At 40.7% G+C, this 15382-nt stretch overlaps 1 protein-coding gene across 1 annotated transcript in view; it reads right to left on the reverse strand.

Annotated features, from left to right (window-relative positions):
* The window catches only part of LOC118421840, an 18356-nt gene continuing 2974 nt past the window's right edge, over positions 1–15382 (reverse strand). The window contains exons 2-22 of the mRNA XM_035829342.1: positions 14985–15143; positions 14444–14576; positions 13996–14066; positions 13683–13803; positions 13130–13198; positions 12715–12819; positions 12489–12536; positions 11883–11972; positions 11218–11342; positions 10199–10409; positions 8602–8781; positions 7703–7840; positions 6929–7007; positions 6319–6410; positions 5876–5982; positions 5367–5478; positions 4125–4258; positions 3605–3797; positions 1127–2640; positions 756–843; positions 1–393 (exon numbers count right to left, since the gene is read on the reverse strand). Of these exons, the coding sequence (XP_035685235.1) occupies positions 259–393; positions 756–843; positions 1127–2640; positions 3605–3797; positions 4125–4258; positions 5367–5478; positions 5876–5982; positions 6319–6410; positions 6929–7007; positions 7703–7840; positions 8602–8781; positions 10199–10409; positions 11218–11342; positions 11883–11972; positions 12489–12536; positions 12715–12819; positions 13130–13198; positions 13683–13803; positions 13996–14066; positions 14444–14576; positions 14985–15143 (3904 nt within the window). The 3' untranslated portion in view covers positions 1–258. The remainder of the gene's footprint in view (positions 394–755; positions 844–1126; positions 2641–3604; positions 3798–4124; positions 4259–5366; positions 5479–5875; positions 5983–6318; positions 6411–6928; positions 7008–7702; positions 7841–8601; positions 8782–10198; positions 10410–11217; positions 11343–11882; positions 11973–12488; positions 12537–12714; positions 12820–13129; positions 13199–13682; positions 13804–13995; positions 14067–14443; positions 14577–14984; positions 15144–15382) is intronic.

The following is a 15382-nucleotide window of genomic DNA, read 5'->3' on the forward strand; positions in this document are numbered from 1 at the left end:
CCTTTGTTCTAGAAGGTACAATACAATACTCTTTCAAAAACTAATACTGTAACTGAGTTTCTGAATGAGCATTGTGGCTAAAAGATTTTATTTACAGTACAGTACTGTAAAAGTGCATGTAAACTAAGTGTATTATCAAAACTGAAATATTTAGTTTTCACAACTGTTACAATTATCTATAGATCATCGATATAACTTTTACAACTCTTCACTGGCAGTGCCTCGTGGAGCACACTCATAATGATGAGTGTTATCTGATCACAGGAGAGTGACCTGCTCAAGGTGGTCCCCAGAAATGCTGGAGAAATGTTCATTTGACTCCGTCAATGCAGATGCTGTAGTTGTCTTGCTGAAGAGTGGTGGTACTTCCCTAACAGCTTCACTGGTCCAGACCTAATGAAAAAACAATAATCAAATTCAAAAAATCAAAGAATCCACTAATCAAGTACTACAAAAAAAGCTACCATTAACCTTACCATTAACCTCATGCTGTGATTGCAACAATTAGGAGATGACAGACTTCATTTCCTCAATACTTTCTGGTTCTTCAAATCCCACAAATTCGCACACGCACAGATAAACAGAAGGATTTCTTACTACTTTCTGGCCTTCTACTTTCTGACACACACACACACACAGACTACATTTGTACACACATACACACAAACACACACTACACACACAAAAAAACAAAGGCAAGATTTAAAACAATGCTACACTCCCTTGAGGTATAGCGACTGTGTATAGCATCTTACCTGATCATGCCGTGTCCATTTCAGCACAGTACACTGTTCCCCCAGGCTCCCCGCACAGCTGAGGATCACTGTGTCCTCCTGGTCACCACTGCACAAAACACAGTACAAGGGTGTTACAGCCAACTTCCGAACAATCTCTAACTTACCATGTCTTAGATTATCCCGTGTCTAGTGACTCATTGGCCAACAAGACATCTCCACTCAGAGGAATTTGGGGCTAACTAGATAGAATAAATCCAAATAGACGCTTTATTGACAAGACAAGTGACTTTCATATAGTCGGCTATAAACTACAAAACAGGGTTACAGAATAGATTTTAAGATTTTGTACTAAGTAAGCAATATAGGACAATATTAGAAGTAAAACATACCAAACTACCACCAGGGCTCTGATAGGGCGATCTGATACTCTCGTCTTGCTCTTCAGTCTCAAGTCATACTGGAAGGTCAGGTCCTCCCTGCTGGAGAATACTGAACTTTCCCTGGAAGCTTCCACACTCAGCCGATCTTTACTTTCCCCTGTGTAGTAGTCAGCAACTGCCTGGTCCCCTAGTGGAACTGGCGGCGGCGGCTCGTTGTCCGGTTCATCGATGATGCACCATGACCCCCGGCTAGAGTTCATGCTCTTGTTGCGCATGTGGTAGGGGATTGCTGACATTTCTGTACATGTACCTCTCTCTGGTTTCCCATCAGAATCCGTGTGACTGTCCAATGACTGCTGAGGGGATGCCATCTCAGCAGACCGTAGCATCATGTAGCTTTGCTGAACGTCTACTACAGGCTGTTTCTGGGGAGGCGGATGACTAGAATCTGGCTTACTGTCAATCAGACCAGACCACAGGTCCATCAGGGACGACCGTCGAACATTGTTCTGCACAGGCTCTGCGACATTTGTTTCAGACTCTAGAACACTAGTGCTCTTTCTTCTTCCTTCAGGGCTTCTCCTGAAGCTGTCCTGTTGGTCGCACTGGTTGACGTGGTTGGACTGAGTCGTGCTGAAGCTCACAGGTCCTTTGTGTTTGAAACTACTGACTGGAATGTTGTCACAGAAGAAGTCATCCTCGTTGTCTTCAGATCCAAGGGGTGTCATTTCCAGTGGTACTTGCTCAATGGTTGACATCCTCCGTGTAGTGGATGGGACAACAGGAACGCTAAGGGTGTCATCCTTACTGCTGATGCCATTGGGGACATCTGGTGAGTCATCTTGCTCGGTTTCAAGCGTGAACTGGAGGAAGCCATTGTCATTTGTTCCATACCCACTAGAAGTGGAGTAAGTTCTACTGTTCCTCTGGGAAGACAGTGAGGACTCTGCCTCTGAGAATGCCTGGCTCAGCCTGTGGGCATTCGTATTTACTTCCTTTGCTGGACTCAAAGACCCATTGGACTCGACAGTCAAGTTTGCTTCCTTCAGAAGCTGCGCTAGAACACTGGATTCTTCAGTCGTCGGTTCCCTATATATTGCACTTGATTCATCACAGGCAACACTTTCTCTGATTACATCATCAACTTGCGTGCACTCAGCGTCACCATTTCTGCTTATCTCATCACTTTGTGAGTGGTTGACATCCACTTTGGTGATGGAGGTACCATCCACCGTCCACCCACTGACTGCCTCACTTCCTAACTCCAGATCCTCAGACATGCTGTTCAACAACTCTTCGTTTGAGAAGCGTCTTGTGCTGGAGATTCGCCGTCTAGCGAGGCTCGCTTGGGAAATCGTCTCGTCGCCAAGGCGCTGCGAGCCGGGCTGATCCTGGGCAGGTGTGACCTCAGGGTCGATGACATCGTAAACAATGACATCTCCTGCACCTGTCCCTACCCACAATTCCTTCCTGTAGGAGAGGATTGCTGTGACCCTTGATGCATTGAAATGGCATTCCTCCCACTGGAAAAGGAGAAAATACAAATAACTGAGTGTATTGCTCAAACCTGAAATGAAAAAGTTCCTTTCTATCTTAATTTCTGAGCATATACATCAACACTATACATAAGACACATTTGATATTAAGCCTTCAGAAAGTATAGAGCAATGGAAAAGCAAACTTGTTATTTGTCTGTAACAGTTACATGTATTTGTATACAATGGCCATGCAAATGCCCAGTCCACATGCACCTTTAGTAAAGGCCTAACAGGCTTGAAGAGAAAGGGGCAGCATGGGGCCACAAAGGAGTCCAGTCTAAGCTGTTGATGTGATAAGATCTCTAACAAAATCACTCACAGGGTTTTACTTTTAGGAGTAGGGAAGTTTTAATATCTTCTAAGCTTACACTGTGTTACAGCCCATAGCACTGACTAATAGTCTAACAGCACTATGTACTATGACATGCAAGTTTCAGACTCTGATTTCTGTAACCACTACATACATGTAAGCTTTGATTACTGCAGGTAAAAGACAGAGCCTATTGAGAGAGAGCAAACAGCTTTCCCAGCTAGACCTGGAGAGGAATAGAGTTGAGCATGAAAAACTAGTAAGAACAGATCTATACACTGAGTGTAATTTAGATCAGGTACTTTACAACATGCACCCTTAGCAAAATACAGCAAAGACTTGTATGGTCATGTTACGTTGCATTGACCCTTAAGTTATCCTTCTACTACATGGTACTGTTGAAAGGAGAAAAACATCTCACACCTGAAAAGTGCAACCCTCAACCAAGAGGTAATGGTTACTAACAAACTACATGTATTACACAATTACTTATTCTGTTGTTTCACTACAAGATATAATGAGCTCCACAAAATGAGACAGACAATGTAATCATTTTTGGTAGCATAAGAGACTGAGGTACATGGGAAAAACTGAACCCAGTCTCTTCAGTTTCATCCTCTGCTGACATTTTCCACCTACATTTTTGGATGTGGTGTGGGAGTTGGTGCTGACATCATACAGGATGGAGCATGTGAAGGTCTGCGTGTCCCACAGCTCAACAATGGACGATCCCCGGATGGACACCCACACACCCTGCTCCCCCCTCACCAGGTGGGAGATGTGGTCGCTTCCATCCAGGGAGACTTGGAACACCACCAGGGAATCCAGGGAGCTGGGATGTACAGTGAATCATTATGAAACAAACAATACCAGAGGGTTTGCTGTAGTATGTTAGAATGCTGTTAGAATGCTGCCAGAAGGCCCACCATTATCAAGTTTTTGTTTTCCCAGTCTCTATCCTGACCTACCAAATATCATACAGATACATCCACATCTTTTTGAGTTATGCTGTCCACAAACCCATAGACTCACACCCAAACAGCACCATGAAATATAAATTTAAGTCCCAACTAAGCTTTGCATCTTGTGTATCTTACTATCTGGATATCTACCCTTAATTGACAACTAAAAGACTGTTAGAGTTGAGAAAATAACCTACTTAGCATTGAGCACAGCCACCCTGTTGCCACATGTGCACCACAGTTGGTCTTCCACCAAGGCCACACAGGTGACCGGGTGTCTGCCTACTGGGATGTACACCGGCTCTGTCACTGGACCCCGCACACCCAAGTCCTGGACAAACACAAGAAATGTTTATGGTAATTATCTGCTATCTAACACTGTGCAACAAACTGAATGATAAGTGGAAGAAGGAGTGGGCTTTGTAGAAGTTTTCAGACATTCTCCATGTGGCAGGTGGTGGGTGAAACATTAAAAAAACATATGTTAAGCACACCCAAGTCCTGAAGAGACACAAGCAATGTTAATTCATAATAGTTATACCCAGTGCAACAGCCAAGTGGGTAGAGTGTTTGCCATGTATTCAAATTGAGAGAGACAATACAGGAATGCACTGTCTCCCAATAGGACTAACTGTTTTATTTCAGCACAATTGAGAACTTAATTCTTGGAGATTTTGCATTTGAACAAGGAAATATTCATTGTAAAATAGAATACTTATGTGTCGATGATTAAAATTTCCATCTTGAAGATCTACTTGCTCACAAAGTATTACTTTTTAAAAGATCAAAACATCAAATAAAGCACCTTGGTTTTTTTTACTGTATCTGTCCATGGTGCTGAAATGCCATCCACTGGTTGTTATGTTATAATCATCTGGTGTATTTTGCCAGCAAGTAGGTACCCAAATTATGAGTAATGCGGCTGTTTAACGTGGTCGAGGCACCTCCTTGAGCAAGGGACCCGTTTTACGTCCCTCCCGGAAGACAATTTAGTAGAAAGCTTCGTGAGGCTACAGCAATCCAGACTTCCTTGGTTATGTTATGGATGCCCCTGTAGCTAAACTGGTAGCAGCCTCACAACTGAGCTCCTGGTTCTAACTAGTTAGTAAAGTCTTGTCTTGAAATGGTGGTCCACTGTTTGCCTCTCATCAGTTAAAAGGAATAAGATGAAGCAGGGATCAAAATACTTTTCTCATGGTATATGCAAAAGTGCAAGTTGGCAAAAATTTTATGTGCACTTTGAAAAATTTACATGCAAAATACAACTTATGACCAGTGACGATCCCCATTAGCCAAAAAAAGGCACCAGGTATTTTCAACATGCAGGATTGCAAGTTCAGAATATTTTTACGTGCAAATCTCGAAAACTACGTGCAAATTGCAAGTTAAGTATGTGTATTTCGAACCCTGTTAAGGCAGAACATTTTGCTCAAACGTACCTCCATAACAGCAATATGCCCATCAGCCAGGGCAGCATACACGTGTGTGTTTGAGGGAGGAACTGCCAGATCCAGCACAGTGTCGTTCAGCTTCATTCTCCACACCTCCAGTCTGAACAAGCAGAAAAGTAAAATAAAACAGAATGGAAAAAATACTTCTTACTACTGCACCAACTGCAATTTAAGCTATGCATCAACAAAAAACATAACACATAATATAGTATGCACAGTATGCAAATTGAATGCAAAAAATATTATGTCAAAACATATATGAGAAAGTGAAAGAATAAAGCAATTGATAGGAAAAGATTTTCCAGTTTGAACATGAATTACATGTACAAGGAAAATGAAATAGAAATAATGAAAAAGAATAAAGCAGAATGCATAATGCAAATATCTTACAACTGCAAAAAACGGCCAATAACCAAAATAAAATTGTGATTTATACATAGAAGTGGTACAAGTACATGCATAATAATGACATTTTAATGTAAACAGTGCATACATACTTTGAGGCTGTGCTGTAAGCATACAGATGTGAGTTCAACGTGCCGACCAGCATAGTTCCACCACTCTCCAACTGGAGGCCATGGCAGCACATCACACGGGAGTCAACCTGCAGGACACCATTAAGCATCTTGCATTTACTATATACTAGTATTTTAATGGATAAACTAAATCTTTAGTGCCTTATACTCACATCTAAACAATCATATCATCTGATAGTATGTCATCACCAGCCAAATTACAATGGACCGTTCTCGTTGAACACCATAAGCCCGGTCCCTGACAGAGGGTTCTATTTGCTTGTTCATTACGGTGTTTGACAGCAATGGTCTATTCCACTATTCATCAAACAGCAACAGACAGTCTTAATGTGTTTTTTCTCAAGGGATAATGAAGAGTGATTATAGACAAAGGAAATACAATGTATGTTGAAGTCCTTATTTACCAAGATGTCCATATTCTGCATGGTGCAGGTGCCTGCGTCCACCTCACAGATCTCTGCACTGTTGTGTTCACAGGCACACATCCAGGCTTTACCTGTGGTGAGCAAAATATACACTGTGTATAGATTTATGTTTAGATGTGATTGGGACAATTGACCCTCTACCAGCTTTGCCCAGTTAACTCAGCCCAATGCACCTCTCACTTAAACATGTGGATTCACAGACAACAACACCAATTAACCTTCAGCACACAGAAGAACCCGTTTGGCTACCAATTTTTTATAAGATTAGGAATCTATGAGATTAGGAAGCAGGAAGAAGTTGATGCTTTTCCAGCCCCAACTGTCCATTAAAAGCTAGAGCTATCATCACCAGACAAGTGTTACCAGGACTTACAACACCTGTATTGGGTGTAAGATTCCAAAACTGTGCTGTTGTACAGTAACAGGCATAAGGCACCTGAAATGGTTACATCTGAGGTTTAGACATTGTATCTTTGTATGTTTTTTTGGTGTTACATACAAGCAACATACACAATATTAATCTAATGGTATCATTAATATATATATTAATGCCATTACATGATCATAATATTTTGAAAACCAGCCTGACCATGTGTAGTGGCAGCGGCACACTCCACCATCAGCTGACCCTCTCCCATGGACCGTTCCAGCTGGCGCATCTGATCCAGCTGAAAAAAAGTTGATAATATATTATTATAGAAAAACAGGAAGATTCAGATTACAGTCATTCAGATCTGGTGCAAACCATCAACACACAAATGGACAGTGTTAACTTCAATGATTAAGAACTGGCTTACTCCGATTTAACATTCATTGCCCTGACAACAAAAATTCTGAGCAACTTTTGGACTTAAGAAAGGTTGATTTTATTTCACTATGGAGCAATACACCATGAGAGGAAACGACAGGAGGGAGAGGCCATGTTTCCCGTCTCAACTTGCGTATCATTACAAGTGTATATGCGGAATTCAAGGGCACAACACTGAAAGAAAGGAGTCCTCTCTCCAATAGTCTGCTTGAAGAGGCTTTGGGGTGCTTTATTATTGAAAATTCTGCCACCAGAGTTAAAATGTCTACTGACTGAATCAACACCATCACCAAATTAACACTGTAAGACAACAGAGGTTACAGGAGACCAAGGAAATGGTTGGAATGTGTTAGGACCAAGGAAATCCTGGTTGGAATGAAGGAGAGACATCAAAATGTGCGGTCTAACTAGGGTGAGCCCGCTGGACACAGCCGTGTAGAAGCGCAGTGTAAAGACTAGACAACTGCTGCCAACCCATGTCAGGGACCCCAGCAGCAGTGCACGTATAATCAAATACTGGATATTACTAAAATTCTGATCCAAAACATGACTGACCAGTCTGTCTCTCTCATCCTCAGCCTCCCTGTACTTCTCCTGCCTTGAGAAGGAGTCCTTGATGGTCTGTCTGTAGTACGCCTGCTTGGTCTGGATGTTGGCTCGCCGAGGGAACGGCTGGAGACCTTCAAAAGCAATCTGGACGTCAAGAAAACATTTTTGAAAATTAGTGTCATATAGCCAGATGTCATTGACGAGCCAGAAGTAACCATTCTACATTGGTTGTGATGTTGCAATATCATAGAAGTACCACAGGTGGTGAATTATGAATCTCAAGTGGTTAGTTACTACAATAACTGACTCATTTGACCATGTTAATGAGGCTTCAGAGAGTTAACAGCATGAGTCGTAAATGTTTCAAGCTGTGATACTTTCTCTGTAAAGAAAGCATTCACATTTAAGTAAAACTAGATTTTCATCTAACTTACATTTATTTGTTATTTTATTCAGTTACCAGTCTCAAAGTCCTTCCACAGCAACAGCCCTTTCCTCTAACTGCCAAACTATAGAACTCACTTGGTGACAACTGTTTCCTCCTATATACAATTTTCAAGCCTTCAACACCAATGTTCACCGCTATCTCCTTGCATAATAATTTCCACGACTATCAAATTATTTCATTGCCCAGATGTGGTCAAATGGCTTTGCATAAACAAACATTTTCAAAAAGTCTTCAAGTTTCAGCAGTCACTTTGTATCCGATAACCTCTGTACCTGGTCTACTGCATGTAAGTGTGCCTCCTGCCAGGATTTAAGGGCTTGGTAGTCAGTGTTTGATTATGTCATCTTTTATTAGTCTTAATCTGTATCCATTGTATTTTTATGTCGGGGCGAGGGATAGCAAAGGTGCCACTTCTTGTTCTCTTGCCCCTTCTACTTAGTTTTGTAAGCAGACTCACCAGAGCCAGCCCCTCCACATCATACGTGACCTTGGCCATGGACTTCATGTACTTCATGACGGACAGGCTGTCCTCCCGGGACAGGATGGCCTCCTCGTGAAGCTTTAGGATGGCCAGCGAGAACCTGAACAGCACCTTTGGACCTTCCACAAGAAAACAGTCCCAGATTCGCAGCAGAGTCTGTGGAAAGTAGAGTTCTAGGTTTACTGAGTTGTACATTAAAGCCTGATCACACTCTTTTTCTACTTCAACAGTATGAGAAAGAAGATACATTGTACATCTCTATATGAGTAACAGCTTCAGGATGGCCTGGGAGAACATGAACAGGACCTTTGGACCTTCCACGAGAAAACAGTCCCAGATTCGCAGCAGAGTCTGGTGGGAGTAGAGAAAAGACAGGGTTTACTGAGTTGTACATTTAAGAATGGCTTCCTCATGCAGCTTTGGGATGGCCAGGGAGAACCGGAAAAGGGCCTTTGGACCTTCTACGAGAAAACAGTCCCAGATTTGCAACAGAGTCTGTGGGAAAGAAGTGAACTGGGTTTACTGAGTTGTACATTTAGGCCTAAATACACTCTGAGGTTTATCTGCTTCAACAGTATGACCAAGAAAAAAGAGACAGGAATGCATTGTCGCTCTTTAGGAGTAACTGTTTTCATGTTTTCAGCACAAATGGGATCATGATCCATGAAGGTACCGTATATTCTCGAATAAAGTACGCACTTTTTTAACTTTTCAAAATTGAAAAGGTGCTACAAGTTGGGGTGCGTACTTTATTTGAGGTTACTGCACAGATAAATGGTAAGAAAAGCCTAAAATAAAGCAAGGTGGAGCTACACTTCTAGTAATGTTCCAAAGCATACACATTGTTGTTGTCTTGAAGTTGTCTAAACATGAAACAAAGAAATTGTCTTAACATGATTTACATATTAACAGTGGCATTTGCATACAATCCTTTTGAGTTAGTGACTTTGACTTGTACAATTGGTTTTGCCTGATTTCTTCTACCAGTTCTCAGTGATTTTTACAATTTGCAGCAGGCAATTCACAAGTTTATAGAGACAATGACAGTGTAAACCCAGGTTATTTTATGCAAAATGACCTGGGGAAAACATCATAAATTCGAATTTATTTAGTTAAAGGCCTGTTCAAAACTGGTGGAGAAGGGGTGCGTACTTTATTTGAGTTTTTCCATTTTACCTTTCAGTCCCAAAGATCTGTCTAAGACTTGTCCAAAATCAGGGGTGCATACTTTAATTGGGGTGCGTACTTTATTCGAGAATATACGGTACTCATTTGAACTTCATTATAGAATTCCCTAGGTGTCAATGGCAGCAAGTCTCATCCTTTCCTTCTTTAAGATCTACTTACTCACAAAGTAGTACTTTTTAAAAGACCAAAACATAGTCAAAAATGTCTAAAGCCTTAAATAAAGCCCCATGGCTATGAACTATATCTGTCCAAAGTACTGAAATGCAATCCGCTGCTGTAGAGAAGAGAAAGGAGAGTAGACATGCCATATATAGAGGAGTGGCTTTCCATTTTTTTTTTCTCATCCAAAAACCAATGGATCAAATAGGTGTGACCTAAAACTCACCTCAAATGGCACAGAATCAAAGAAGAGAGCAAGGAACCAGTTGAGGGTGACGGTAGACAGGAGGATACCCAGCACCTCCAGATGGTCACGCAGGCGAGGCATTATCTCAGAGACCAGCTCCTTTAACACCTCCTGGTCTGCTTGGGCGCCCACCAGGTTCTTGTCGAAATAGTTGATACTGAAGTACTTCTCTGTCACAGCTACCAGGAACCTGTATTAGAGTTTTCAAATTGTGTTAGCTATGAGAATCATCTTGTAGAAGATAGTGCTGATGGTGATTCTTTTAGATGATAGTACTGATTCCTAAATCACTGCACTTACAGCTAAATCTTGAATAAATCAAAATATGGTTATTTGCTACATCTGTCCATAGTGCTGAAATGCCATCCACTGGTTTGTTATGTTACACTAAACAAAACTGGTATGTTTGGCCATTCACTGGTTATGCAAAACAATAAAAAACAAAACCATAGCATGTCCAGGCCAAAAGATACTGTAACAGAAATTAGCGGTACCAAAGTCAGCTGCCAGAGGACATAAAATCAACCTTGACTTTTGTGTTCACAATTTATCTGGAAACTCTTAAGTTATTGATGAAACTTAAGCTACTAAAGAAACTCACAGACATACAAACCAAATGTAATAAGTCCATTTTTCATGGAGAGTATGTCGAGAAGGACAACCTCAAGCCAACCGTTCACACTTGTGCCACATCTTTAGAAAAGACGCTGGAGCCATGTGGCTTCCTTGGTGTTATGGGCTCAAATGAGCACTATGCACCTGGCCTATAAAAGCAAGGACATGCTGTACTATGCTCATTCGCCCATAACACTGAGGAAGCCACACAGCGAAACATGTTTGTTGTGTGTCGGTTCGAATAAAGTTCCTAAACGGGGAACATGCGGCTTCAGCATCTTTTCTGAAGATGTGGCTGAAGTGTGAACAGTTGGCTTGAGGTTGTCCTTCTCCACATACTCCATTTTTCATGGAGGTAACAAAAAGACAAAAGTAAAACTGACCAGAAAGCGTCCTCCTCCTCCAGGAAGAGTAGACTCATGCCCACCATGAAGTTCAGCCCCTGGCAGTACCCGATGTTGGGGTTGTGGAGACAGTACGCCTGCAGAATGTTTCTCAATTTGCTGATCTGGACATGCAAGGGGCACAGAAAACATTTAATCACAAGCTGTAAACATCACCAAAATCAATGAACAAAACAATCATAAACCTTTCAGAAAAATGAAACTATTATTAAAGGCATTAACAAAACTACCTCGCAAGATATTTTAGAAAATCTGTGTAGCCTTCACTGGACTTTATGCAAGCTTTTCCCCCGCAACATCGTATACACATCCTGTGAATCAATTCATAAAATGTAAAAGTAAAGGTTGGTTAAGGTACTCCCCCCGCCTTCTTTTAGGCTGTAGCGATAGGGGGGTATAATCCACTGCATTGGAAAGTATAGCTCATCCGTTGCCCTATTCCTACTCCCAACTGAAGTGCCCATTTTTACACTTGGGTGTAGTGAGAAAGGTTGTGTACAGTATATTTCCCAAGGACAAAATATCTAGTCAGAAAGGCCCAGAATTACACCCATGTTCTCCACACCAGGCCATTTGGCCATTTGATGCCACATAAATAAAATGTGGGTTGATCAAACCAAACAAAAAGAAGGATGTTTCCTTACCCCATCAGCGTCCAGCTGGTTGAAGTGCTCGTTACATGGCATGGTCCTGAGGAGGTCTAACTCTATCTGCTTCTTGTGCTGCGACACTATCTGTCAGGGGATATGGAAATAAAAGAGTTGATGAAGGTTACACAAAATTCTAGGTATTAAGATATGCCAAAAAGCAGTTACTCAAGCAACAGGAAATGATTTTTGAAATAGACGGTTTATTTCTTTCCTCCTGAGAAAGGTGAAAACCAGAAGAGTGTTGAACCTTGCTGTTATCTCCTTTTCTAATTGTTGCAGGGTTTTCTCTTTTTGCTACAATGGTTCTTTCACCTGATGATACATGTTACAATTCTTGATGATTATATGGATGACATCCCTGGGAACCCCAAAACCTGATGTGACTGAATTAAAAAAAAGTTTGGCAAAAAAGTTGCCTTCATTATGAAATCTAAGTGGTAAGGAAGGTTGACAAATGATCTAACACTTTTTGAAATGGTCCAAAATTGATGCGAGTGCGCATGTCATCTATATAACCGAATCAACATGGCCTAACCAAAAAGTCCACAAGCATTTTCTTGCAAAACTGCAAAGCTTTTGCAGTATGTAAAATAAACCTACCACAGACTGCTCTGACAATGTCACCAGGTCATCATAATACCCTGGGCCCTGAAATGAAAAAAACAAGAACTTCAACCTTCAATCTCTCTAAGGATCAAATGTAATCCTCTGTGAGTCAAATACTTTGAATACTACAAATTTCTTTTTCCAATTTACAAAAGCAAAGGCTCTCTAACCTTACAGTCAGTCAAATCTCACATGTCTTAAAATAGTCTTTAAGTAGTACCTTTTGTTCCTCGATGTCCTGTGTTTGTATGTGGACAAACTTCTGCCACACCTCGCTGCGGTACTGGTCAGGGATACCGTCCCTCACCAACACCTTCAACTCTTTCTGTAAAACAAAGTGATAAAATCCTAGAACTTACAAAAACTGGAGACACAAAGTGTTTGAATATGAACATTCAACATTTTAAAACTATTCTATATTTTTTTTTGCTTTGAAGTTCGTACTGGGCTTTCTTTATCTTTATTCATCCAAACTGAGACTTTTAGAGATTATCAGAAAATGAAAACAAAAACAGAAATTCAATGTAAAAGTTTTAAAAGAATTGCACAGCTACTGGTAGAAGAGGGAGACACACTGTACTGATACTGACACATCTACTGCAACTAATTTAGAAGAAACGAGATTTGCTGCTTACAGTTTTCTGCAGGTCCTGCCTGTGTGCCTTGAGATAATCAGTCCACTGGGTCTGGTGCTTTTCATAACTCTGGAGAAAAACACACAGAAAAAATCATAATCATACATTGTATAACACACCAGACTTACGTTGATGAAGGTAGAAATGTAAGTCACACTGACAAAAGATAACGAATGTTATCTGAAAACATCTGACCTTTTCCAAAATCATATCCAATTGCTTCAAGAGACATTGCTATTTGGCAAATATTATCTGAAAAATCTGACTGTTTCAAAAATAATCTCCTATTTAGTGTACACAGCACACTGTTTCCATGTACATGTAATTCTACCTCCGGAATTCAACTACATGCATGTTGCTGGATACAACCTAATTTTACATCTTCTATTGCCCCACAAGTTTCTGTATGACAAGAGATTATAACCTTACAGGACAGTATATTAAATTCAGTTGGTCAATTTTATAAGGCAACCAGTGTTCACACTGTGTGTATACACTCACATTTTCAGACAACAGCTAAAAAAGGCACTGCTTGTTGCTGGTGGTGGTTTACCTTTATTTGTGACCTGTAATGTTGTGTGAGCTGCCTGCAGATGTAGTGGAGCTGGATAGCCTCATTGTGCAGGGTGTGGATGAAACCATAACTGTCGGTGTGAGTGGCAACCTTGCCTGACCTGAAAAGTCAGATGTACACATATGGAAAATGAAAATTTTTATATTACAAAGTCACTAAGACTGTCAGCATATATCTAAACATATTTTCTTTGACATGGGCAATTGGTTCAAAACCAAACTCTTTCAAAAGACTGATTTCTAACTTATTTGACAAAAGGTTATACACAACAAAAGATCAATTTCTAACTTGCCTGTCAAATGTTGGTAGTGTTGGGTTAATGGTTCTCGCTTCTTCTAACATGGCTTCCAACCTTTCATAGTGCTAAAGGTGCAGAGAAAAACATTATAATAGTACATTAACATAAATATGTTGCATTATTACATAACATTACTAAGTACATTATTACATAACATTACTAAGTGCAATGAGTCTATTCTCAAGTCCTGCATCATTGTCGTAATATACTGCAGTCCTAGACAAGATAGGACATTGCATTTTCCATTCTGCATACTTAAAAGCAAGCAGAATAGAAATGCTTGGGCAAATAAAATAAGTATGCAACATTGAAAATCCAGATTCTGCACATATGCAAAGACTTTTACATTACGGCTGATATTTCATTTAGTTCACCAAAGTGATATCCGAATCCAATGTGATCTAAAAGTACTAGAAGATAAAATTGAATGATTCCTGATCACCTTGTCCCCTCCATATGCCCTGATCTCCATACAGTCAAACGGGTCCTCGGGTGGGAGGTGTATGCACCCCTGCAGCAGGTACACGTAGTCTCTCTTATACTCATCCAGCTGGGCTTCCAGACTACGGATCTTCCTGCAATTACAAAAATAATTTCATCAAGTTAGTAGAACATATTAGAATATTAGAGTCTCTTCTCCTCTTTTCTCTTCCACAGAACTTCTGACTGGAATGCTGCTACATGATATAGCAGCTAGCAAAAAGCATCACTCCTGTCAGAATCTTTGAGGAAGAGAAAGCAGATGAGATTTTATGAGAGTTTGTGAAAAAGAAATCTTCAATATCCTCCTTCTACAATGGTTGCTGAGGACAACCAGAGAAATGGTTCACTCATAGAGTTAGTGAATTTTACACGTTCAACCTGTTTTTTCCACTTTGATGTTACAGTACTAGACTATTAATTGCTCTACCATTTCATTCGAGCAATGCTGAAGAAATTGAAGTTTGAGGTTTGATCAATCTTGTCAGGAACATTCTACTCACGCATGCTGTTGTCGAGATTTGAGCTGCTCCTGTTGCCGTAGGCGTGACAATTTGTGTACCTCCCCGTTTAGGAAAGTGTTCTGGTCCTGCAGGATGCGACACTTCTCCTGCATCAGGGCAGTGTACTTCTGCAGCTGGGCTGTCTCCTCACTGGACATACTAGAATACAAGCAAGACTGATATGTTAAAGTCAAGATTAATATAGTTTGGTCTTGGCATTGATTCAAGTGCATACATGTAACAACTGCACATTAACAAGTAAAATTTCTGGGGCAAATTTTGACGAGTTTTGAATTATTCCCCTCCACTCATGAGCCCATGTTGTTGATTTGCTTGTTAAAAAAATGTTAGCTTTACAGCTATATTTTCGTCAGTCCAGTTTCCAAAAATCATTTCCC

Source organism: Branchiostoma floridae, chromosome 8 (assembly GCF_000003815.2).
Source record: "Branchiostoma floridae strain S238N-H82 chromosome 8, Bfl_VNyyK, whole genome shotgun sequence".
In the NCBI taxonomy this organism is placed as follows: domain Eukaryota; kingdom Metazoa; phylum Chordata; class Leptocardii; order Amphioxiformes; family Branchiostomatidae; genus Branchiostoma; species Branchiostoma floridae.